The following is a 24756-nucleotide window of genomic DNA, read 5'->3' on the forward strand; positions in this document are numbered from 1 at the left end:
TATAATTTACAGGGTCATCATTGTCATTTTTCTAAGAAATATATTTCAAAATGGAATGCCATATAGTCATGAACCAGTTGAAGCTCCCTTAGAGCTCACCAATTAATGCAAGTGTGAAAAGACAGTTGAAATGGAATATAATTATTGTGTCCCAGACTTTAAAAATTTCCATCAGCTGATTTGATTTCATCATTATATGTATCTGCACATTATAGTTCCCATTGTTTCTCATCAAAGGAGACTAAGTGGCAGGGTGGGGGTGTGTGTGTGCAATGCTGACATCTAGCCCAGAGCCACAAAATGGAGGAACATGTCAGTATCCTCAAGTTCATTCCTAACTGTTAGGGATCCTCAGGGTACACAGAGGGGAAAGGACTTTTCTCTGAGGACCTAAAAAAGGAATTTAAATATATAAAGGTGTTGGGATTCACTGATTGCATTTACTGATCACCTTTACTTGTAACCAATCCAAGGAATACCTAAGGAGAAGAGAGGGCTGTTACTTAGCTCTTTAATGGTCTCTCTCCTCCAAGTAGACTGTAAGATTTGAGGGAATAAGGGCTGTTCAGTGTTGTATCTCTGTCTAGCACCCAGCGCAGTGACTGAAATGGAGCAGGTGCTCAGAGCGGCAATATAGCGTACTGGCCAAGACGACCAGCTCTGGAATCAGGCTGACCCAGCCTTGAATTCTGGCTCCATCACTCTATGCTGTGTGACCTTGGGTGAGTTACTTAACCTCTTAAATCCTCTGGAAACAATATTTGTAAAGCACTTTGCAAATTGCCTGGCACATAGTTGGCATGGATTAAGGGGGGAGTTATTCTTGATTATCCGATTATTTGTTGAAGGAATAAATGGATGTTATAGCCTGCTTTCCCTTTCCTCTCAAGATTAACGAGTCAAAATAACCTAATCAATTTGGTTTTTGTAAGATTTCAATACTTAATTTCAGGCAAACAAAACCAAACACACATTGGAAAGAGTACCTTCCCTGTTGGTGTGGGTGTTTCTCAGCATTTATGTTACACTCAAATATTACAGCTTCTAGTAAAAAGTTTCAATACAGTTTGAAGAAAAATGACACATAGGAAACAGATAAGGCCATCCTGCTCATTTTGTCACCCTCATAATATTGGTTGCTAAAATAACCCACTTGTCAAATCCCTTTGTACTACTGTGAGAAGTGCTGATGTAAGACATGTTTTCTGAAAATAACCATGATGAGGTGTTCTGAATTAAGGGCTTTGGTACAGAAGTGATAGAGTTCCCTTCTGGGTAGAATAGCTCAGGATCATAAATTGCCCAGACACCTACTGGCTTACCTGTTCCACCTCCTAAAAGGAAACTTGTTTCTAGGGGTGTTTTTTTTTAACTAAACATTCTATATATAATCACTACATGGGATCCTGGATTGGATCCTGCACAGAAGAAGGACATTAGTGGAAAAACTGGTGAAATATGAATGAAGTCTGTAGTTTAGTAAATAGTTTTTGTTTTTTGTTTTTTGTTTTTTTGCGGTATGCGGGCCTCTCACTGTTGTGGCCTCTCGCATTGCGGAGCACAGGCTCCGGATGCGCAGGCTCAGCGGCCATGGCTCACGGGCCCAGCCGCTCCGCGGCATGTGGGATCTTCCCGGACCGGGGCATGAACCCGTATCCCCTGCATCGGCAAGCGGACTCTCAACCACTGCGCCACCAGGGAAGCCCTGTAGTTTAGTAAATAGTATTGTGCTAACATTAATGTCATAGTTTTGATCAATATACCAGAGTTATATGAGTTGTTAACCTTAGGGGAAGCTGGGTGAAGGGTATCTAGGAACTCTTTGTACTATATTTACAACTCTTCTGTAAATCTAAAATTATTTCAAAATACAAAGTTTTAAAAAATATCTACACATAGTCTTTTAAAAACTAAACATACTGATTGGAAGCTAATTCTAGAAAAACCAAGTCTGGGCAGGTGTTGAAGCCAGGACCCCAGAAAGAGAATAGTGCTCACCCAGACACCCAAATATGTGCTAGATGTTTGGCTAACTCTAAGCACTACCAGTGACAAGGTGACAAGGGGTGGGGTTGGGGGAGAGCATTTAGCAATTCTTTTTCAATGAGGAATTTCTGTCAGCCTATCAAAAAACAGTTCCTTTCTCTCCATATAAGCTAGCTTAGTTCAAAACACAGCAGTCCGACTTCAGAGAGGTCCAAATACATGTTTCCTTAAACTCCCATCTTAGAGTTTGGTGGGCTAGGTGTTTTGAAGGAATTTCTCATTGGAGTGCTAAACCTGGAATGATAACGTGCCCTGATCTTGAGAAGGGGCGTGGGAAGAGGAAGAATCCAGTCATTTTAAAGCACCAGCCCCCTTAGCATTCAGTTCTTCTTTATTCCCTGAATTAAATGATCTGCAGAGTTAACTCCTGTGTCACTTAAAAGACAGGTGCCTCAGTAACCTAGCATGACCAGCATGACAGTTTTAAAAAAGTGTATTATAATAAAAGGTGGTGTGTATGTGGGGGGGGGGGGTGGAAACTCAAAGGACTGTGGTGCTCTTCATTTTCTTTGGTTCTTTAGGGATGAACTCTTCGATGTGTGTTTTCCATAGTTGTGATTGGCATGTGTACCTATTTCCTACTTTGCTGTTTTCATGTAACATTATTTCGCATTCTGGTTCCCACCTGCACAGTGTGCATAGTTTGCATCTTTAATGGCCGTATAACATTCCATTGTATTGAATAGCAGGATCGTTCTTAGGGCTGGGCTCATTTTTCTGAGCAGATATAAAAGGCCTGCTGTCTCTTAGCATCAGAGGTCTATTTTAGCTCCTGGAAGTGGCGACTGGCAGGAGCGTGGGATTGCGTGGGATTCTTGAGTCATCATAGAACAGCGCAGTTTGAGGCTTTGTTAACATCGTTCTGCCCGGCACCTGACAGCAGAGCCTCCCGGGCTCCCTGAACCTGAGCTGGGCACTTCAGGGGCACCGGAGTGGAAGTACAAGCCCCCTGACTCCCACGACCCTCAGCTGATACTATCTCCCTGCCAACAGCAGGAAGTTCCTCCTGCTTTCTCTCTTGCCTGGGATAACAACTCCACCTGTGTTTCCCACGTAACTTGATATGGAAGAAAAGGCAAGGAGGAGTGGGAGGATGGATTATTATACCTAAAGGAATAAGGCACAGGTCGGGGCGCCATGGCTGCAGTTCTTTTAGGCACACCTGTGAAAATAAAGCGGGATGGGGGATGGTTTCAAGTCCTGGAAAGCTGGGCGATAGAGCTCCTGTTCTCTACACCCCTTCCTGTCAGAAATCCAAGTTTGGCCCATCCAATAAAGGGTTTACAGGGGTGAGTGACAAAGCAGTGAGTCCAGGCTTGAGCGCTACTCCACCCATAGCCAATGGTGTTTTATAGTTAAGGATGCTAATTGGCAAAATTCTCCTGAGTGGTGTTGTGTTCGGTATATTTGGTTACGTCTTGCCAGTTGCAACTGCCTTGAAAACGAGTGATTTTTAATAGGATACTGGGAGGGAAGAGTGATATTAGAAACACCACTGGGATGGCCCAGACACTCAAATCTCCATGGGATTTGTGACTAGGTTAGTTATTCCTGGTTTCCATCTCCAACCCTAAATTACCACAGTTCTTCCTTAACCCTTATGGTGTACTGAATCTCTGACCCATGTTCTGCAGATCATACTGGATACCAACCTTACTGATTGGGCAATACACGGTGGGTAGAAACAGTATATGAAGAGTAGTAACAAGATTTCAGGAGTAAAAACCATTCAGAGCAGAGGGACACCTCTACCTATACATATGGAATTCTCTAGTCTGAAAACCCAGACCTGTCTTTCAAGACAAAGTGGACAAGTATCCGGAGCCACATGGGGCTTGTTGAATGATGGGCCAGGGTTATATGTTCAAAGTGTCTCTGACAGGAGCTAGACTTTAAAAATCCTGGAGGAGGGAGGCCAAGACCTTGACAATGAGAGAAACTCCAAGGCAACCGCTTGCCTGAAAGAAAATTTACCCTCAAGGCTCAAGAAACTCTCACTGATCTTGGTTCCTGGGCTGCCACGCTAAGACAGATTTGTAAGACTTCTTTGGCAGGTTTAGGATTCTCAAACCTGGGAATCATTGCTTGGCAGTGGTTATAGTTACCCTAGATCCCTATACTATTTGTATTTTAGAATCTAAGACCTCTCTCTTTGGGTTGTTCTTTGCAGAAAAGAGGATACTTCTCTCAGAAAGGGGGTATAGCTATCTAATGATCTAAGATCCTCCCCTAATCATAATAATAGTAGCTAACATTTCATGAGCTACTTATTATGTGCCAGGCACTCTGCTAAGCATTTTGCTCTGGATTGTCCCCTTTGATTCTCCCAACAAGCCCGTTAGGTACATACTCTTATTCCAGTCTTCACTGGGGGAAATTGCTTGGCCACCCAGCTTGATAAGGGGTTTGGAGTATGGTAACAGCCTGCAGCAACCAAACTGTTCACTGAAAAATAAATAAGAATACACTAATGATGAAAAATCTGAAAGAGAAATTAAAGAAACACTCCCATTTACCATTGCAACAAAAAGCATAAAATACCTAGGAATAGACCTACCTAAGGAGAAAAAAGACCTGTATGCAGGAAACTAAGACACTGATGAAAGAAATTAAAGATGATACAAACAGATGGAGGGATATATACCATGTTCTTGGATTGGAAGAATCAACATTGTGAAAATGACTATAGATTCAATGCAATTCCCATCAAACCACCTATGGCATTTTTCACAGAACTAGAACAAAAAAGTTCACAATTTGTATGGAAACACAAAAGACCCCGAATAGCCAAAGCAATCTTGAGAAAGAAAAACGGAGCCGGAGGAATCAGGCTCCTGGACTTAAGACTATACTACAAGCTACAGTAATCAAGACAGTATGGTACTGTCACAAAAACAGAAATATAGATCAATGGAACAGGATAGAAAGCCCAGAGATAAACCCATGCACCTTTGGTCACCTTATCTTTGATAAAGGAGGCTAGAGTATACAGTGGAGAAAAGACAGCCTCTTCAATAAGTGGTGCTGGGAAAACTGGACAGCTACATGTAAAAGAATGAAATTAGAACACTCCCTAACACCATACACAAAAATAAACTCAAAATGGATTAAAGACCTAAATGTAAGGCCAGACACTATAAAACTCTCAGAGGAAAACATAGGCAGAACACTCTATGACATAAATCACAGGAAGATCCTTTTGACCCACCTCCTAGAGAAATGGAAATAAAAACAAAAATAAACAAATGGGACCTAATGAAACTTCAAAGCTTTTGCACAGCAAAGGAAACCATAAACAAGACCAAAAGACAACCCTCAGAATGAGAGAAAATATTTGCAAATGAAGCAGCTGACAGAGGATTAATCTCCAAAATTTACAAGCAGCTCATGCAGCTCAATATCAAAAAAACAAACAACCCAATCCAAAAATGGACAGAAGACCTAAACAGACATTTCTCCAAAGAAGATATGCAGACTGCCAACAAACACATGAAAGAATGCTCAACATCACTAATCATTAGAGAAATGCAAATCAAAACTACAGTCAGGTATCACCTCACACTGGTCCGAATGGCCATCATCAAAAAATCTAGAAACAATAAATGCTGGAGAGGGTGTGGAGAAAAGGGAACCCTCTTGCACTGTTGGTGGGAATGTAAATTGATACAGCCACAATGGAGAACAGTATGGAGGTTCCTTAAGAAGCTACAAATAGAACTACCATATGACCCAGCAATCCCACTCCTGGGCATATACCCTGAGAAACCACAATTCAAAGAGTCATGTACCACAGTGTTCTTTGCAGCACTGTTTACAATAGCCAGGACATGGAAGCAACCTAAGTGTCCATCAACAGATGAATAAAGAAGGTGTGGCACATTGTACAGTGGAATATTACTCAGCCATAAAAAGAAATGAAATTGAGTTATTTGTAGTGAGGTGGATGGACCTAGAGTCTGTCATACAGAGTGAAGTAAGTCAGGAAGAGAAAAACAAATACCATATGCTAAAACATATATATGGAATCTAAGGGAAAAAAATGGTTCTGAAGAACCTAGGGGCAGGATAGGAATAAAGACACAGATGTAGAGAATGCACTTGACACAGGAAGGGGGAAGGGTAAACTGGGACGAAGTGAGAGAATAGCGTTGACATACATACTCTACCAAATGTAAAATAGATAGCTAATGGGAAGCAGCCGCATTGCACAGGGAGATCAGCTCAGTGCTTTGTGACCACCTGGAGGGGTGGGATGGGGAGGGTGGGAGGGAGACAGAAGAGGGAGGGGATATGGGGATATATGTATACATATAGCTGATTCACTTTGTTATACAGCAGCAACTAAACATTGTAAAGCAATTATACTTCAGTAAAGATGTTAAATAAGAGTATGCTGGCTGTATTGGGGGGTATTCTTTAAATTTTTATTTATTAATCATTTTATTATTTATTCATTTTATTATTGATTGATTGATTGCTGCGTTGGGTCTTCATTGCTGCCTGTGGGCTTTCTTGAGTTGTGGCGAGCGGGGGCTACTCTTCGTTGAGGTGCGTGGGCTTCTCATTGTGGTGGCTTCTCGTTACAGAGCATGGGCTCTAGGCGTGTGGGCTTCAGTAGTTGTAGCACGCAGGGTTCAGTAATTGTGGCTCGTGGGCTCTAGAGTGCAGGCTCAGTGGTTGTGGCACACAGGCTTAGTTGCTCCACAGCATGTGGGATCTTCCCGGACCAGGGCTGGAACTTGTGTCCCCTACATTGGCAGGCGGATTCTTAACCATTCTGCCACCAGGGAAGCCCTCTTTAAATAATTTTGGTTGATAGATTTTATGTAGGAAAATTTGGTTGACACCCAGGAACACATATATTGTACAAAGGGAAGTATGCCAATATACTGAAATTCAGTTTTGTCAGAGGTCGTTTCAACCTAAATTCTCCACCCTGCCCATATTCATAGATAGCATTCCCACACCCTTTTAGCCATACTTTTCCTTCTCTCTTGGCTGAGAAAGTATGCCTGCCTCATAGACATACATGCCATATAGAGAAATGTGGGTGGTCCAATTTTCTGAAGAACCTTGGTTTGTTGAATTATAGTCTCCTGCCTGATAAAACTGTTCTTCAGTAGAGGTATTTGCTGCGTCCCTGGGTGAGAATGATTGTCAGCAGAATTCTCCAGTGATATTTATTGGGCAAATTGGAGGAAAGTAGGTGGGTCAAGAGTGGCCAGAGAAGCCCCAGAGAGGGTGTAGTACATTGGGGCATGGAAGATAGCACACTGGCTTGGGCATGCAGGAGATCTGGATTTTAGGAGCATGTCTGTCAGTGATCGCTCTACAGTCATGGGCAAGTCACTTAACCTTTCTGTACCAAATTCCTAATCTGTATAACAACTGGGGTTGGACTAGAGGTGTAAGGTTCCTTCCAGCTCCATGACTAATAAGCTGAGCCTTAGTCAGAATCCTGTCAAAGACCCACAAAGTGCCTGGGGTGATCCTCTTGGACATGAGGCCATATGCAATGCATAAAACAAATGCTGCAGTCTTTGACAGTGTCAGGCCCTCCAGAAGGGGTTGTGAGACTGATCCTTTATGTGCCAGGTTTCTATCTCTCAGAAACAATTATAGGCTAGTTGGTTTATACTGCCTGGTGAGACCATATAGGATAGGAATTAAGAGCATGAGTTATGGAGTTGGAGCTTAGTTTGAAAACCAGTTCTGCCATTTCCTAATGGGTGCCCTGGGGTAAATGATTTGACCTCTCTGAACATTAATTTCTGCCTCTGCAAGATGATGATAATAGAACCGACCTCATAGGCTTGTGACGATGCAAGGCAGTAATGTATGTAAACCACTTAGCCCAGCGTCTGGCAGAATGGAAGTGCTCACTCACCCGTGTCTGCCACTACCATGGGTGTGCTTATTGCTGTCAACGTAGTTCTGACATGGGCGTGGTGAGGCTTCAGCATCTTTCCTGGGTATAGCTTTCTCTTTCTGGGTAGAGTTTGAGCAAAGCATAAGCAGATCTTTCTGGCCTAAAGTAGCTCTAGAGTCAGATCTGGATTTGGTTCCCTGCTCTGCATCTTACAGGCTGTGGGACCTTGGATAAGTTATTTAACTTCCCTACCCCTTAGTTTCTTCATCTGTAAAATGCAGGCAGGTATACTGCCTACCCCCAAGGTTTTTGTGAATAAGATAATGAACGTGAAGAGCTTAGTGCTGCGTCTGACATCCAGAAGGCACTCAGTAAATGGGGGCTGTGGTATTGATGGTGAAAGTAACAGCTGAACTAATAGTGAAGAATGATTACCACCACTACTACTGCCTTCCTTGGGATGGAGAGTTGAATGTGTTTAAGCTCGTACGGTTTTTGCATACCTAACCTAAGTGTTAGGAGAGACAGCAATTGCTATTCCTGAAGGGACAACAAAAGAATTGTCGCCAGGCTTCTCAGACAGTGGTAGGGAATTTAAAACTGAGTTGTTTTCAGAGGCGTGATTGAAATTGATTCAGCAGAGCATAATTCTCAGCAGAACAGTTCTATTTATTTATGCCAGTCCCCTTCCACCCAAGAACATAGGGGGAAAATGTAATTCTAAACTGACCCTGTACTTCTAAGGCTCAACTGCAGTTGGTCACCCACAACATGCTGCTCACAAACTTCATCGGGAGCACCTGGGTACAAAGACGTCAAGGCTCTGATCTTCTTTGCCAACGTTGTCTTCACTCTCAAACGGATGCCGCCTAACTGTTCTTGAGCCTCTCGGTGGGGATAAGATTCATTTTATGGCTCGAATGTCGATGTACAGGCACAATGGGAGTTCTCAGGGATATTATGATAGAGTAGGTGGAGTTGTAGGGGGACTGTAGAGGTACTAACAAACAGAAATTGAAAAACTGAATAATCCTAATGGTTCTGTAGATGAACCCATTTACTAAAGGAGGGATATGAGATGTTTCTTTTGACTTCCCTTCATTTTCCTCTTTAGCACTCTGTTAAAAGTCTAAAAAAAGAAAGAAAATAGGTAGTCACTGCAAGCAAAGCTAAGCACCAGGCTTCCTGTCCATCCAGGTGAGGAGGGTGTTAGCTACTTTCCAAGGTCCCCAGTGTCTTCTCTCGTTTTTGCCCTTGGTTCTGAGGTTATAGAAATGAAAAATGGATTTCAATTTTGGACAGAGATTTAAAGGTAGATTCTGACATCTAGAAAGACACTTCCTCCACTCTTCTGCCAGATTCCATCCACTCACCTCTCATCCTCCTTCCCAGAGCAGTACCTCTCTCCTCCTCAATGTTCCTATCTAGGGCCCTCTGTGTAGGTGTAACAACCCAAGGCTCTGGGGTAGCCTGAAGGGCCAGATCCTTTGGAGAGCAGAAGTGACATTATAATATTGACAGTTTATTGTCATGGAGACTGGGGCCAAGGAACACTGAGATGGAGAAGACATTAACAACAATGGGCCTTTAAGTCATCACAGATTTTTTTAGTGCCTTTAGTATATTGGGAGAAATCATATATGATTATTAAAAAAATTTCCAGTAATAACAAAAATCCAAAGAAAGGTACCTTGGCTCTTCTCAAAATCACCTAGAATCTTACCCCTAGAGAAAACCACTGCTTGTGTTCGGTGATTCCCCTCCAGATGTTCTATGCATGTGTACACATCATGCTATATGTGCTGTGCTCTCAATTGCCATTTTCTCTAACAAAACTTTGGGTTGTGGAAAACTTTCCATGTCAGTAAATATAAGTCAACATTAGCCCTTTTAAGGTCTGCATAGTATTCCATTGTGTGGGTGCACCATAATTGATTTAGCCATTCACTATTGTTAGGCATTTAGCTTGTTTCCAACTTTTAGCTGTTATACACAATGCTATGATTGAGCAACCATGAGCATCCTTTTTGTGTACTTGTGTAATTATCTTTGGCTTCAGTTCAAGACATGAGATGATTGGCTCATAGGGTTTCCACAGTTTTAAAGTTCTCGATATATATCTATTGAGAGAGAGAGGGAGAGTAGGGGGGAGACATACAACCAAACTACTCTCCCTAAAAGTTGTACCAATTTGTACTTCCACCACTGGAAATCATAACCTTTAAGATAACCTTATAGCCATCCAAACAAAGATCTTGGGGCATCATACTGGACGGCCAGAGGGTGATCCCCAAGCACTTCATCTACATATCTTTCTTCTGACCACCAACCATAGTATGAGAAAAGAGTTTTGGACTCAAAATACGAATACTGTTTTATAAATTGTGAGGAAAAGCCTTTATATCTTTTCTTCTCTGACTAACCACTGATCCAGGATTACCTTCAAAAAGCTTCCTCAGCATATGGAGCTGGGGACTCTGATTGTAGCCAGGCTCAGTGGTGTTACAAGCTCCATTTCCCCCATAACATTCATCCTCCTCCTTGGGTTCGTCTAAAGCAAATGTTACTGATGTGTTCTTTTTAGGTCTTGTTATACCTTCTTTCTGTATAGCAGGAAGATGAAGGGAAAAAAAGTCAGTTGGTGCCCGAGAGCTCAGGGATTGGTCCCTGGGGCAATAACATTTAGTGAGCCACTTACCTGTAGGATTGGCTTTAGAGGCCTAGGTTCCATTGAGTGTTGTCCTAGGTGCTGTCTTTTTTCTTCGGACTTTCCCATCCTGGTAGTGAAGCTGGGGAAGATAGAAAGGACAAAGCCATAGTGAAAACAGATGCAAGCTCCTTAATCAAATCCAGCTGTCCCCCCATCCCTGCCATATGTCTTTGGAACAATTAAAGGGACAACAGAACAAGAGGACATTTAGTCCTTTTATTCCTCAAAACCTTGATCACCCCGTTTTCTTTATTTTTCTTCTTCTTTTCCATATTCCTGTTCCCTCCCATCTTTCCTTATCATTGGGATGATCAGAGAACAGGAAGCGGAGAATGTGGGGCACCTCCAGGGTATTTAGCCATAGAATATTGCCAATAAGCTCCTTAAGGGGCTCGTGCTCCTTTTCTCCTCTCTGTGACAAACCAGGGAATTGAAACCCTGTTTTGGAGACAATGTAATACTGATGACTTAACTTATCCCACTGACGTGACCACTCAAATTGTGCCGAGGGGAGGGTGTACCTAACAATGTTGGTATGTTTGTGGTCACTGCCCTCGCCCCATTTGGGCCAACTGATCTTGAGAGACTTGCTCAGCACCGCACAGAATCCATGCCCCTCCCAGAACTCACTGCTTAGGTTGAAGACTGACTTTTGCATCTATTCTTTTTTTTTTTTTTTTTTTTGCGGTACGCGGGCCTCTCACTGTTGTGGCCTCTCCCATTGCAGAGCACAGGCTCGGGATGCGCAGGCTCAGCGGCCATGGCTCACGGGCCTAGCCGCTCCGAGGCACGTGGGATCTTCCCGGACTGGGACACGAACCCGTGTCCCCTGCATCAGCAGGCGGACTCTCAACCACTGTGCCACCAGGGAAGCCCTTTTTCATCTATTCTTATCAGTACACCTAATAGAGACAGCTTGGTACCTGTCTGATGAGCATATTTCCCCAAAGCCTCTGGTGCTCTTGGGGGCTGGGATGCTCGATGGGAGTGGCTGTTGGTGAGCACACAGCTCTTCATATTTATCCCCAATGGCAGATAACAGCCAGCGCAGGCCTCCAATTATAGGCTCATGGTTCCTTCTCTGGCGGTTTTTGATGGCTGAACAGGGCTCCTGTGACAAAAAGAGAAGGCTCCAGCCCAGCAACCTGGGACCCCTGGGGTTCACAGTCCCAGTCACCCTCAGCCAAAGAGCACAGGTGCACATAAGCTCTGCTGTGCCTAGAGAGGCTCTTAAGACTTCCTAGGAGATTCTCAGCATTCACTCCTGAGAAGGTATATGAAAGGTACAAAAGCTAAGATCCTTTAATCAAGTGTAATGTCTTGGATGTGTGATCTCGGACAGGTCACTCAGAGTCTCTGAGCCTTAACTTTCTTAACCATAAAATGAAGCTATTGAAACTTCCAACTTTAAAGAGCTATTTTGCAGGCCTAATGAGAAAACAGATGTGAAAGTGTTGTAAGAGTGTGATATTTATTATCACTGTTGAGTCAGAAATCATCACTGTAGTTGTTGCCTGGCAAAGAGAGGCTCTGCCTAAGACCCGGCATAGGAGGCTGATTATGGGCCAAGGGAGGCATCGGCCTTGCTTGAGAGGACAAGGGAGGGGAGGGCTAGACACTTACCACTCGGCACAGGGACTGGTTCTTGTTTGTTAGCCTTTCCAGCAGCAGATATTCAGTAATATCACGAAGTAGCAAGGCGTCCTTCTTGTCTTGCTTGTTGGCCAGGCTAAAGCCGGGCATTGGAGAGAGGGAGGGAAGAAGAGAGGAAGAGTAAAACCGAGATAGAGGCCAAGGGAAAGAAAAGAAGGGAAAGAGGGGGACAACCAATTCTAGTACAGCTGCTACATATCCAGGGACTAGCTTTTAAGCCATACCCAGTGCGATGAGCCCGACATTTTTCTAGCCAACTCTCAGTGGAGGAAAGAATAGCACAAGTAATTTGAATCCGAGATAATCCCCAGGCCTCATTTCTCACTTCCTCTACACTACACCATCAAACTTTAATTAGAATTGCTAACTGGGATACGAATGAATTTGGCGCTTCTACATCCTCCCCCAAACTCTGTCCACGCTTGGGTTGGTGGTCCTAACGGGGAACAAAAAAGGCTAAAAGGGAGTGGGGGAGGGGTGAGGATTGACTGGCCACCTGAATCATCACCCTGGGGTAAGAGTTAGTTACATAACTCTCGGGCAGTTTACCAGGGGAGGAGGCCATTGGCACTGAATATACAAAATAGGGGTTTTCTGCCATCATCTCAGGGTCAAAGCCTGAAGCCAGAAAAAAGAAGCAAATTTAGGAAGGCAGTCTTCAGGAAGAGTCGAGGGATGGGTTGGGGCTGGGGGTGCAGTGGAAGATCCAGATATTACTCTCCATTTCCCTCTGATGCTTGCCTTCAAAATTACCTTTGCACAGTTAGGTAACAGGCTCCCCCATGGCAGTGCCTGGTAGAAAGTGGCTCTTGAAAACAGCCCCCAGAGGACTGGGCCACTCCCCCTCAGCCAAAGAGGAGAGGAAGTCTAACTGGATGTGACACAGGGACCACTTAACCCTTCCTCTGTCTACTTCTTCTAAAGGCACAAAATGGGAAGGGGAAATTGGACACAAAGGCAGACTCTTACAATAGGATGGGTTTCCCGGCCACTCTTTCATCAGACAGCAGGTGTGGTAAGATGACCTTCACTTCCTGCATGCGGCTTAAGTCACTGGAATCCAGGACAAAAACAAGTCCATGTGCCTGCGCGTAGTAGCTTGGCCAGATTTCTCGGCCATTCCTGTCTCCATTCAGATCATAGACGGAAACTTCATAATCATCCAGGAGGAGTGTGGTCAGTTCAGGTTTCATACTACCGCCCGTCCTACTGGGGAGTACTATACATGGGGGAAGAGAGGAGAAGCAACAACAAAATGGGGCTATAGTTAGATGAATTTGTTAAACGATGATCTGAACTTTGACTAGAGCCTGCCCTGAGGAATCCTACGAATGTATCCTGCCATCTGGCTCATGCTCGCCAATCCATCCTCCTAAACCGCACTTTGCTCATGCTACCCTCTCCTGGCTCAGTAACCTTCCGTGAGTACCCACTGCTCCGAAGGTAGAATACAGACTCCTTTGCCTCCTAACCTGCCAGATCCATCTCTTCCCTGACTGGTGTCCAGGGTCCCTGGTACCCAGTCTCTTCCTCCCTATGCTTCTTGATTCATGTGCCTCTCTACCCCCCACTCCACATGATTGTCATGCTCTTTCTTGCCCTGGGCCTTCACAAGATGCTATTCCTGCTGGTTAGAACACTCTTCCACTACTCTCTGCTTGGTTAACACCTATTTTGTTTTTTAAATATCAATTTAGATCTTGTTCCTTCTAGAAAGTTTTCTCTAACTCACACCACCATCCCCCACTTTCTTCTGGGCTTACCACCATCACAGCACATATTACAGTGTTATAAATTCTATGATTTATTTATCTGGGTTATAAACTGCAACAGGATAGGAATCCCTTCAGTTTTACTTACTGTTATATACATAATGCCAAGCACAGAGGTTGGCACACAGGTGCTCAATAAATATTTGTTGAATGAATTTGATGAGTGAATGAATGAATGAATGAACAGGACGTTCTTCTCTCGCATCCTTTCTTCAAGGCCCAGCTCAAGTACCACTTACTTTAGGAAGCTTCTCTGACCAGTCCAGCTCTTACTTCTCTCTCTTTTTGAACACATGACCTGTTAAATTGGCCCTTCACCTCATTCTGTGCATGTCCTGTCTCCCCAGCTAAAATCTAAGCTCTGTGAGGGAGGGGCTCTGCATTCCCTTATGCACAGTAGGTGTTCAGTAAATGTTTATGGTACCTGTTACTGTGGATGAGCGTATGAAGTCCTCTTCCTCCTATCTCCTCCGAGAAACCATGCCAAACTCAGATACCTTTGCCCTTTCAAGGCTATGGCCAGACCATACAATCCCACAGGGTATTCCACCCTTCACTCAGCCCCCAGAGAAATGTGGTTCAGCATGACAGTCCATAGACACATTCCAGTCTGTTGAACTGACCGTTCTGGCCCAGCTCTCTGCCCATATTAGTAGCAAAATGATTTTATAGATTCTCTACACTCATACCTGGGAGTTCTAAGACCAGAATCAGTAGCTTCTTATTTATAGTTTCAAATCTACCTGGAACATTTTCCATAGGATTGCCAGAATAAGTCGTTTAGCTGACAAGTTAATAGGATGCTTTCAGATCTTTGGAAATGTATGATTATACACACATTTACATGTATACATTTCTCTCTATATGTGTGTATATGTACATATTATTACATTTTAATGTCATCTCATAATGTCCTCTTCTGTTTTTATGTTAGTCAATGATTTATTTTTAATTATAGCTTTCACAGAACATATGATTTTCAGTCACAGCTTTGATGTGTTATTTGTTATGTCTGTATTAGACTACTTAAAAATAATAAGTGAAGAGGTTAAAACTCTAAAGGTAATTTTAAAATCTTGTTTTCAGTATCAGTGCAAGCTTTATCTTTCCCCATTTTTTTTCTTTTTACTTGAAACCTTACCATTTCTTCAATAATTCAATGTACTGTTGGCAAACTCTAGATGCCACCAGAAGTTGTCCCCTGAAAATTTACATTTCTCTTATTTCCTCTATTAATTTATAAACACTCTGAGGACAGGTACTGAGATGAATCCATTTCTATATCCCTAGCAGAGTGTTGCATAAAGCATAGTTTGGGGACTGTCTGCTTTAGAGTTACATGTGGGTGATTGTTAAGCCCTACCCTGTACCAAATGAATCAGAATCTCTAGGCTTGGGACCCAAGCATCTGTATGTTTAGCAAACTCCTACATTTAACAAAATCCCCAGGTGATTCTTCTGCACCTTACATTTTGAGACCCACTGCCTTAAAGAGCAGTAAAATTCATGCCTGTTGTGTCTCAGCATCATCTGGTGCGCTTGTTAAGATTTTGATTCCCTGGGCCTTCTCCAGGCCAAAATATCTGAACCTTCAGGTCCCAGATCAGTTGGTGTGAAAGCTCTTCAGGTGATTCTGATTTTTGGCTCTCAGTACTGACTATGCTTCAGGATCACCTGTGGAGCTTTTAAAACCTATGACATTAGGCCTCATTCTCTGAGAGTTTGATGCCATAGATCTGGGGCGGGGCTCAAGCAGCATTTTCTTTTAAAGCTCCCCAGATGATTGAAATGTATAGCCGGGTTTGAGAGAAACTGCTTTAAACGCCCTCATTTAGGGCACCTGCTTGTGCTCATGCTTGGGTTTCTTGCCCCATATGACCATGCCAGACAAAATAGTTATAGTGAATGATGTTGTTAATGATAATGGCTTATGTCCCCAAATATTTTATAGCTGGTGTCTTCAGAGATTCACACAAGTTACTACTTGTAGATTGGAACTTCCTCCCTAGGCTGTTATCTGTTTTTGGCAATCATAAACATTTGCAGGAGCTGGTGGGGGGGCAAGCTATTGCATTTTGGGTACAGAGGAACCTACTAGATTGACTCTGGCAGTCCTGCATGGACAGAGGTGGCCTGCGATGTTCTTTAGAATGTGACATCAGTGGCACTTTGCTTCTTAGCCATTAAAAACTTCTCCGTGAATGAAGTCACAACCATAAACCTATTGGTTTATCAATCAGCCCCAAGTTATTCACCAAGCACAAGGCAAGTTATACAGTAACAAATTAAATAGACTCCAGGCTCTGTCCTCCAGGAATTAGAATGGAAAGCAGATGCTATTCTCATAGGCAAAATAGCATAGGGCTAATTACAGATGAGTGCTTCCCAAAGCTGACTGGCCAATTGAAAGGCCTGGGGAGTTCTTAAAACATAGATTCCCGGGCCCCACCCAGACTGGATGGGAATCTAGGGGTGGGGCTGAGTTGGGCTCTAAAAATTATCCCCACTTTTATCAGTAATTTTGTGATTTACCCTGGCTCCTTGATTTTCTTGGTGCTGCTTACCTTTTTACCATTTCTGCCAATCAGAATTGGGAGAGGCAGTCAAGTCTGCTGCCCATAAGGTGGGATACCAGGCTGAACCATTGGCTAAAATGTGCTTGGGGCTGCCACTCTGAGGGTGGGGGGAGGGGAAGAGAGGGAAAAGTTGGAATGAGGCAACATGTAGCCTGAGGAGGATGGTGGAATGAGGGAGAACATTCATTCCACAAGTGAATGAGTACCTACCTGAACGTACTAAAAGTACAGAGACTGAAGATACAGAGCTGAAAAAAATCCATTATTTTTCCTCAAGGGCTCACAGTGTAGGGGATGGACTTGCAGTTGTGCAGTGATGTTGTGATAAGTGCATGATCGAGGGAGGCACAGAATAGAGTAGAAGCTGAAGAAGGAGGCGCTGGGCATTAGGGATGGCTTTCCTGAGGTCAAGCTTAGGCTGTGTCTTGAGGCATTTGATTAAGCAGGTAGATGATGGAGGGGATGAAATGCTAGGTAGCAGGAGAGCATGTACAGAAAGCGTGGGCATGTGAACTAGAATGGTATAGTGGCAGATGAATGGCAAGTCATTTGTTTTGGCTCCATCAAGGGGCCTATGTGCAGAGCATGGGAAATGAAGCTGGAAAAATCAGGGACCAAATCATGGAGGGCCTTCCTTGTGTGCAGCTGAGGAACTTAAGTTTTATTTTGATGACAACAGGGAGGCATTGAGTGGTTTCATGCAGGGTTGGGTCATGATCAGATGTTTGCATTAAGTCCTTCGGGCAGCTGTGTGGACTGAATACTGGGGAGACAGCTACAGACGGCAAGATCAGCCAGCAGGCTGTTGCTGTGTTTCAACGAAATTGATGCTGGCTTCAAGTAGGCCAGAGGCAGAGGAGTCAAGTTAGCCCTTTCCTCTACTTTGTAGATTGCTGCCAGCCTATATAAAACAACCACCTCATCATAACCCTTCTTTTATTTAATAAAAATCAGTGGAGGGCATCCTGTGCCAACCACTGTGTTGGGCTCTTTGATTGGCTAGCAGTTAGCTGTGTCTTCACAACCGGAAAAGTAGCTCCCTGAAATTCTGTGTAACGGCTTCTTGAAATGTCAAGGTATTAAACTGGAGATTTGGTATTAAACTTGCACGTCTCTGAACTGACACCATTTCTCAAGCTCCAACCCTCTATATGAACTGTCACAAAGAGTTTCACGTTATTGAACTTCTTCATCATCCCCCACTTGTCTCTCTTATCTAGACCAAATTCCACTTTAATTGAGCTCTGAAACTAGACACTTTCAAACATGCTATCCTTCCTAATCGACTGTGGTGCTTTACATAGTCTGAGTTCATTCATACTGACATTATGAGAAGACCTTCAATTAGGATATCTTATAAAGGGAGCAGGTGACAGGCATTACATAAACATGCTGATAACACCCAAGGAGAGCAGAGAGAGAGAGAGAGAGAGAGAGAGAGAGAGAGAGTGAGAGTGTGTGTGTGTGTGTGTGTGTGTGTGTGTGTGTGGAAGTGTTTACCTTAAAAGAGGAAACTCAAGGGTCATGAAGTAAGGCTAGGAAGGAATGATTGTTTCATTGGTCGCTGGGACCCATGGGAGACCTAAACCAGGATCTAATACTCTCAATTCCTTACGTCTCTGGAATGCCTTCACAAGAACAGTTTTGCCTGAGTTGTCCAGTCCAATGATAATGATGGTCACATTCCTAGAAATGGAAAATGAGCCAAAGCTTTAAAAGTACTGTTAGTTCTTAGGCTAAAGAAAGAATTATACTCTTCCTTGGTGTTTGGGGCTCTGCCTGCAGTGGTCCCAATGCAGTCATAAAAGGCACAGCCAGGTGGTAGAAGGTGGTGTGGGGACCCCTCCCCAAAGCCTCCAAGGATGCTTTTCTTCCCTGATTCACTTGCCTTATAGAATTGGCCATCCTCCCCCAACCCTGCCCTTAATCTTGTAGACACTACTTAGTCACTTCCCCTAATAATATATATCATAAAGATTTGTTCTTTGAGGGACTGTGGGCAGGTACATTGGAGGAAATGGTGGAACAGGTCTAGAGAAATAATTACAGTATTACCTTCGTGTCTCTTCAGTTGCGTTTACACGAGGCCAGCAGGAGGTCAGTATCCGGAACATGATTCAGCTTAGTTCTTTAATATTAAGGGAAACAAGTAAACAAGAAATCAGCCCCATTATTAACTCTGAACCTAAATCAGCTTATGAGTACACAGGTACTGATAAACAGGAAGCCTGGGACTGTCAGAAGTCCATTACTTCATTCTATCCAACCTTGTCTATGTCATAGAGGGAGGGACTGGTTATCGTCAACTCTAGTGGCAAAATGGGGTGATTTCTTATTAAAGCAACCCACATAGGCATGATGGCATCAGGTGTGACCTATCCCTTCAGCCATAGTTCATTCCTGTTATGAATATCTTCATGCAACCTTGGGGGTGCGGGTGGGGTGGAGAGATGCCTTGGAGAAGAACCAGCTTAGAGTTCAATTGGAAGACCTGTTCTAATGAACAACAGTTCATTGGGCTTGGTTCTCTTACTGCCTGTGCTTCCAAAATGTGGGTGTTGGTGACCCACTATCATAGATTTCATACAATTCCTAGTGCTATAAGGGATTTTAGAGATCATCTACTCTAACTGATTTCAAACATCAGTCCAGGTACCCTACTCTCAAAGATTCTCAGGGAGCAGCATAAGCTCCCCAGGTGATATCAAAGTACAGCCGTATTTGGAAGTGATTGCCTAAGTAGAAAGGGTAATTTACACAGTCACTTTACAGTTAATCCGTGTTTTAGCATGTATTAGTATTTCATTACTTTTTATGGCTGAATAATATTCCATTGTATGGATATACCACCTTTTGTTTATCCATTCATCAGTTGATGGACATTTGGATTGTATTTACTTTTTGACTCTTATGAATAATCCTGCTATATACATGTGTGTACAAGTTTTGTGAGGACATATGTTTTCAGTTCTCTTGGGTATATACCTAGGAGTGTAATTGCTCGGTCATATGATAACTCTATGTTTAACCTTTTTAGGAAGTGTCAGATTGTTTCTACATTTTACATTCCTACCAGCAAGGCAGGATGGTTCAAATTTCTCCACATCCTCGCCAACTCTCACTGTATTTTTTATAGCCATACTAGTGGATGTGAAGTGGTATCTAATTGTGGTTTTGCTTTATATTTTCCTAATGACTAATTACGTTGGGGCCCAGAGCTGGGGGAAGCTCTGGTTGGGTTAACAAAGGACTTAGGCTGATACTCAGATGGGCTTTTCTTAGCTATCTGATGAGCACAGTGTATGTGCCAGCTTATCAATGAATAACTTAGCAGGGTTCTGCAGAGTCACCCACTGTTTTAGAGAATAGCCATCCCCAAATAGGGACTCACATTTCATAGCATGTTTTAGAGCATAGTTCATTCCCTAGAAAATTATTTGGATTCCCATAAGGACCTCCTGGAGAATAGCTCTGGCTTATGCCAGATGAAAGGGAAACCTTATATGTGGCCTGTGATCAAAACCAGCCTTACTCCAGCTTTGCTCATGAAACTGATAAGACCTGGAGCCTGAAACACCAGAGTCTGATTGTCTGGGTTCCATGATAGCCATCTCCCTTTGAGACAAGAAGTAGCAGCTTCATGTCTACTTCCTGATAATTAGCAAAGCTTCCTAACTTGATCTCAGGCAGTCTGTATTTGTTAGTACCACTAAAAAAGGTCAAACTGGCATCACACAAATTCTTCATTAAGAACATATCTTAAAGAAGGATCATGTACCACAATGTTCATTGCAGCTCTATTTAGCCAGGACATGTAAGCAACCTAAGTGTCCATCGACAGATGAATGGATAAAGATGTGGCACATATATACAGTGCAATATTAGCCATAAAAAGAAATGAAATTGAGTCATTTGTAGTGAGGTGGATGGACCTAGAGTCTGTCATACAGAGTGAAGTAAGTCAGAAAGAGAAAGACAAATACCGTATGCTGACACATATATATGGAATTTAAGAAAAAAAATGTCATGAAGAACCTAGGGGCAGGACAGGAATAAAGATGCAGACATAGAGAATGGACTTGAGGACACGGGGAGGGGGAAGGGTAAGCTGGGACGAAGTGAGAGAGTGGCATGGACATATATACACTACCAAACGTAAAATAGATAGCTAGTGGGAAGCAGCCACATAGCACAGGGAGATCAGCTCGGTGCTTTGTGACCACCTAGAGCGGTGGGGTAGGGAGGGTGGGAGGGAGATTCAAGAGGGAGGAGATATGGGGATATATGTATTTGTATAGCTGATTCACTTTGTTATAAAGCAGAAACTAACACACCATTGTAAAGCAATTATACTCCAATAAAGATGTAAAAAAAATAAAATTAAACCTACCATTTTCAGATTTCTTATCTACAGAATGGAGATAATGATACATTTTGCTTACCTTGGGGTGGTTAATTATGTATCTGATTAGAAGTTGGTTCTTTTTGGGTGAAAGAAATAGGATGGGTAGAGTAATAGGAAGGTGTATTGAGCTTTCTAGCCTTCTTGCCAGAGTAACACAGCTTAGTTGCCCCCTTATGAAGAGTAAGTCCACGTCCTAACAGTGGCTGTCAAGGTTCTGGCATATCCATGGTAATCACTGCCTAGTTCATAGCAGCCAAACCCCCACATCTCCCTACCTTGTCTGATTAAAGCTAATTACTAAATGAACTTTTTTTTTTTGGCTGTGTTGGGTCTTCACTGCTCCGCGCAGGCTTTCTCTAGTTGCGGTGCGTGGGCTTCTCATTGCGGTGGCTTCTCTTGTTGCGGAGCATGGGCTGTAGGTGCGCGGACTTAAGTAGTTGTGGCTCACAGACTCTAGAGTGCAGGCTCAGTAGCTGGGGCACACGGGCTTAGTTGCTCTGTGGCATGTGGGATCTTCCCGGACCAGGGCTCGAACCCGGGTCCCCTGCATTGGCAGGCAGATTCTTAACCACTGTGCCACCAGGGAAGCCCACTAAATGAACTTCTGGTCATCATGGTTTTTTTAAGTTTACAAAGTATTTATATAGAACTTACTATGTGCCAGCACTCTTTTTAGCACTTTATACATATTAAACTCACTTAATCCTTATTATAACAAAAAATAGGGGCTATCATTCTTTTTAAGAGATGAGGGGGCTTCCCTGGTGGCGCAGTGGTTGAGAGTCCGCCTGCCGATGCAGGGGATGCGGCTTCGTGCCCCGGTCCGGGAGGATCCCACATGCCGCAGAGCGGCTGGGCCCGTGAGCCATGGCCGCTGGGCCTGCGCGTCCGGAGCCTGTGCTCCGCAACGGGAGAGGCCACAACAGTGAGAAGCCCGCATAGTGCAAAAAAAAAAAAAAAGAGATGAGGTTCAGTATATTAATGCATATATGTGGAATCTAGAAAAATGGTACAGATGAACCAGTTTGCAAGGCAGAAATAGAGACACAGATGTAGAGAACAAACGTGTTGACACCAAGAGGGGAAAGTGGGGTGGGGGTGGGATGAATTGGGAGATTGGAATTGATATATATACACTAATATGTATAAAATAGATAACTAATAAGAACCTGCTATATAAAAAATAAATTAAATTTTTAAAAAAAGAGAGAGGTGAGGTTCACAAAGAGGTTGAGTAATTTGCCCAAGTTTACCCAGCTAGTTAGTGGTAAAGCCCAGAATTCAAACCCAGGCAGTCTGGTTTCAGAGTCTGTGTATTAAGTTAAGGGACTCACAGGCTGTGTGAGTGAGATTTCAGAGACCAGAGAAACTGCCTCAGCTCTGGGCCTTTCCATCTTTTCTGGACAGACTATATTGTACTTCTTTTTTTTTTAAAGTCAACTTTAAAAAAACTTTATTTTTTAGAACAGTTTTAGATATACAGTTTTAGAAAAATTACAAAGATAGTACAGAGAGTTCCCATATACCCTGTACACATTTTCCCCTTTTATTAAGTGTTGACCTAAATCACATAGGCTGCTGGTTATTTCTCCAGCAAAAATGGGTTTATTCGGGATCAACAGAGAATTACAATTTGGGGTCTGCAACCATGACAAGCCAAACATAAGTACCCCTCACAGCAAGGAGGAGAAAAGGAAGTTGGGTGGGCTATACTAAACAAAAAGTCCATTCAAGGAATTGAGAGTTTGAAGTATAGTGGCTTTGCATTGGCTGAGTTGTGACAATCTCATTGGCTGAACTCTTGCCAGGCAAGAAAAGGAAGTCTTCCTGTTGGTCTCTGCTGTTGTCATAGGGTGTGAGACCTCCCCCTTCTAGCCTCTTGACAATTTTAATTGTGGTTTTTGTTTATTAATTTTTACATTTCCTCCTTTTGATCATGATTGTTCTCTGAAAGCATCACTGGTTAAGAGTCAGGTTTTCTGGTTTCAGTGGCTTTTTGTCCCTCAGTGCCAGAAGGGACCTTTCCTGGGTGTAGTGTCCCACAATGCAGGGAAAGTGCACATACTGGAAACTTATTGAGATCACATTTGAGTAACAAGGAAGGGCAGGAGGGACAACTCTGAGGCACTTTTTATCTAAAGTCCATATATCATCAAGATCATAGACATTGGAGATCATATGACATGTTGTATCATCATCAAAGGATTGGCAGACAAACTTCTGACAAGCCTGTCCTAGATATCTTTGGAAAGCTGTCTCATCAGATGTTGTCTGCTTCAATTCTGGGAACTATTTACTTTCAGGTCACCAGATGATGTGCAGGTCCACTCAGGGTGCGGTGCTTTCTTTACATGTGTCATGTGAATCAAAGAGTCTGTTCCCTGGAGTTTGATGGCACAAGGGTTGGTTAGCAGTACCTGATAGGGGCCTTTACAGTGACGTTAAAGAGAGTCCTTCTGGAGGTGTCCTTTTTATAAATTTTTTTAATATTTATTTTATTTATTTTTGGCTGTGTTGGGTCTTTGTAGCTGCGTGCGGGCTTTCTCTAGTTGCGGTGAGCGGGGGCTACTCTTCATTGTGGTGCGCGGGCCTCTCATTGCAGTGGCTTCTCTTGTTGCAGAGCATGGGCTTTAGGCTAAAGTGCAGGCTTCAGTAGTTGCAGCACGCGGCGGGCTCAGTGGTTGTGGCTCACAGGCTTAGTTGCTCCACAGCATGTGGGATCTTCCCGGAACAGGGCTCGAACCCATGTCCCCTGCATTGGCAGGCAGATTCTTAACCACTGCGCCACCAGGGAAGTCCTGGAGGTGTCTTTTCCAGTAGATGAAATCTCCAGGCTGCGAGGGTGCTTAAGGTCTTTGTCTCCTGAGAGCACACTGTGAAAACATTGCTCTACTAAAACATGGTTATTTTTTAAATTTATTTATTTTTTGCGGTACGCGGGCCTCTCACTGCCGTGGCCTCTCCCACTGCGGAGCACAGGCTCCAGACGCGCAGGCTCAGCGGCCATGGCTCACGGGCCCAGCCGCTCTGCGGCATGTGGGATCCTCCCTGACCGGGGCACGAACCCGTATCCCCTGCACTGGCAGGCGGACTCTCAACCACTGCGCCACCAGGGAAGCCCAAACATGGTTATTTTTAATAGAAGCGATTAGGCCTTTGCAATATTGGAGTATTTCTCATTTTGTCAGTTGTGGGGCAAAAGAGGTAGGAACCAAGTGCATTGAGTGACCTGTGACTATCTCAAAGGGTGAGCGTTTGAGTTCCAAAAGGGATGGATATAAGATTTAGAAGGATCAATGGCAGTGCTTTTGGCCAACGTATTTGGAGGGCCCATACAAATTTTGCCAATTGAGTTTTAATAATGCCGTTACTGTATTTGAATAAACCAGAGGATTAAAGGTGCTAAGTGCAGTGAAACTGTTGTAAAACTGGCCAAACAGCACAGACGTCAAAAATACCTGACCAGTGAAATGGGTCCCTTGATCATTATGAAGTTTGAGAGGATTTTCCCAGGTAGGTATAATATTTTCCAAAAGGACTTTAGCCACAGAAGAGGCAGTAGCCTCTCTGCAAGGGAAGGCTTCAGTCCAGTGTGCAAACATTCAGGCCATAACCAAAACGTATTTATTTACATCCCTGAGATGGAGGAAGTTGTATGAAATCCAATTGCTAGACCTTGAATGGTCTATAAGGCAGTTTAAAATACTTGGGAGCAGTAAGAATAG

General features: G+C 43.4%; 2 protein-coding genes across 2 annotated transcripts in view; one reads left to right on the forward strand and one right to left on the reverse strand.

Annotated features, from left to right (window-relative positions):
* Positions 1-24756, forward strand: part of TRMT2B (tRNA methyltransferase 2 homolog B) — an 84259-nt gene that overhangs the window by 40672 nt on the left and 18831 nt on the right.
* On the reverse strand, positions 8785-18966 carry ARL13A (ARF like GTPase 13A). Its single transcript, XM_060002013.1, has 8 exons — positions 18682-18966; positions 18242-18312; positions 13248-13497; positions 12249-12354; positions 11549-11736; positions 10614-10704; positions 10356-10518; positions 8785-8915 (listed from the first exon to the last, which is right to left on the reverse strand). Exons 1-8 carry the CDS (start codon positions 18738-18740, stop codon positions 8785-8787), a joined length of 1059 nt encoding a protein of 352 aa, XP_059857996.1. The 5' UTR covers positions 18741-18966.

This window comes from Delphinus delphis, chromosome X (genome assembly GCF_949987515.2).
Source record: "Delphinus delphis chromosome X, mDelDel1.2, whole genome shotgun sequence".
Lineage (NCBI taxonomy): Eukaryota > Metazoa > Chordata > Mammalia > Artiodactyla > Delphinidae > Delphinus > Delphinus delphis.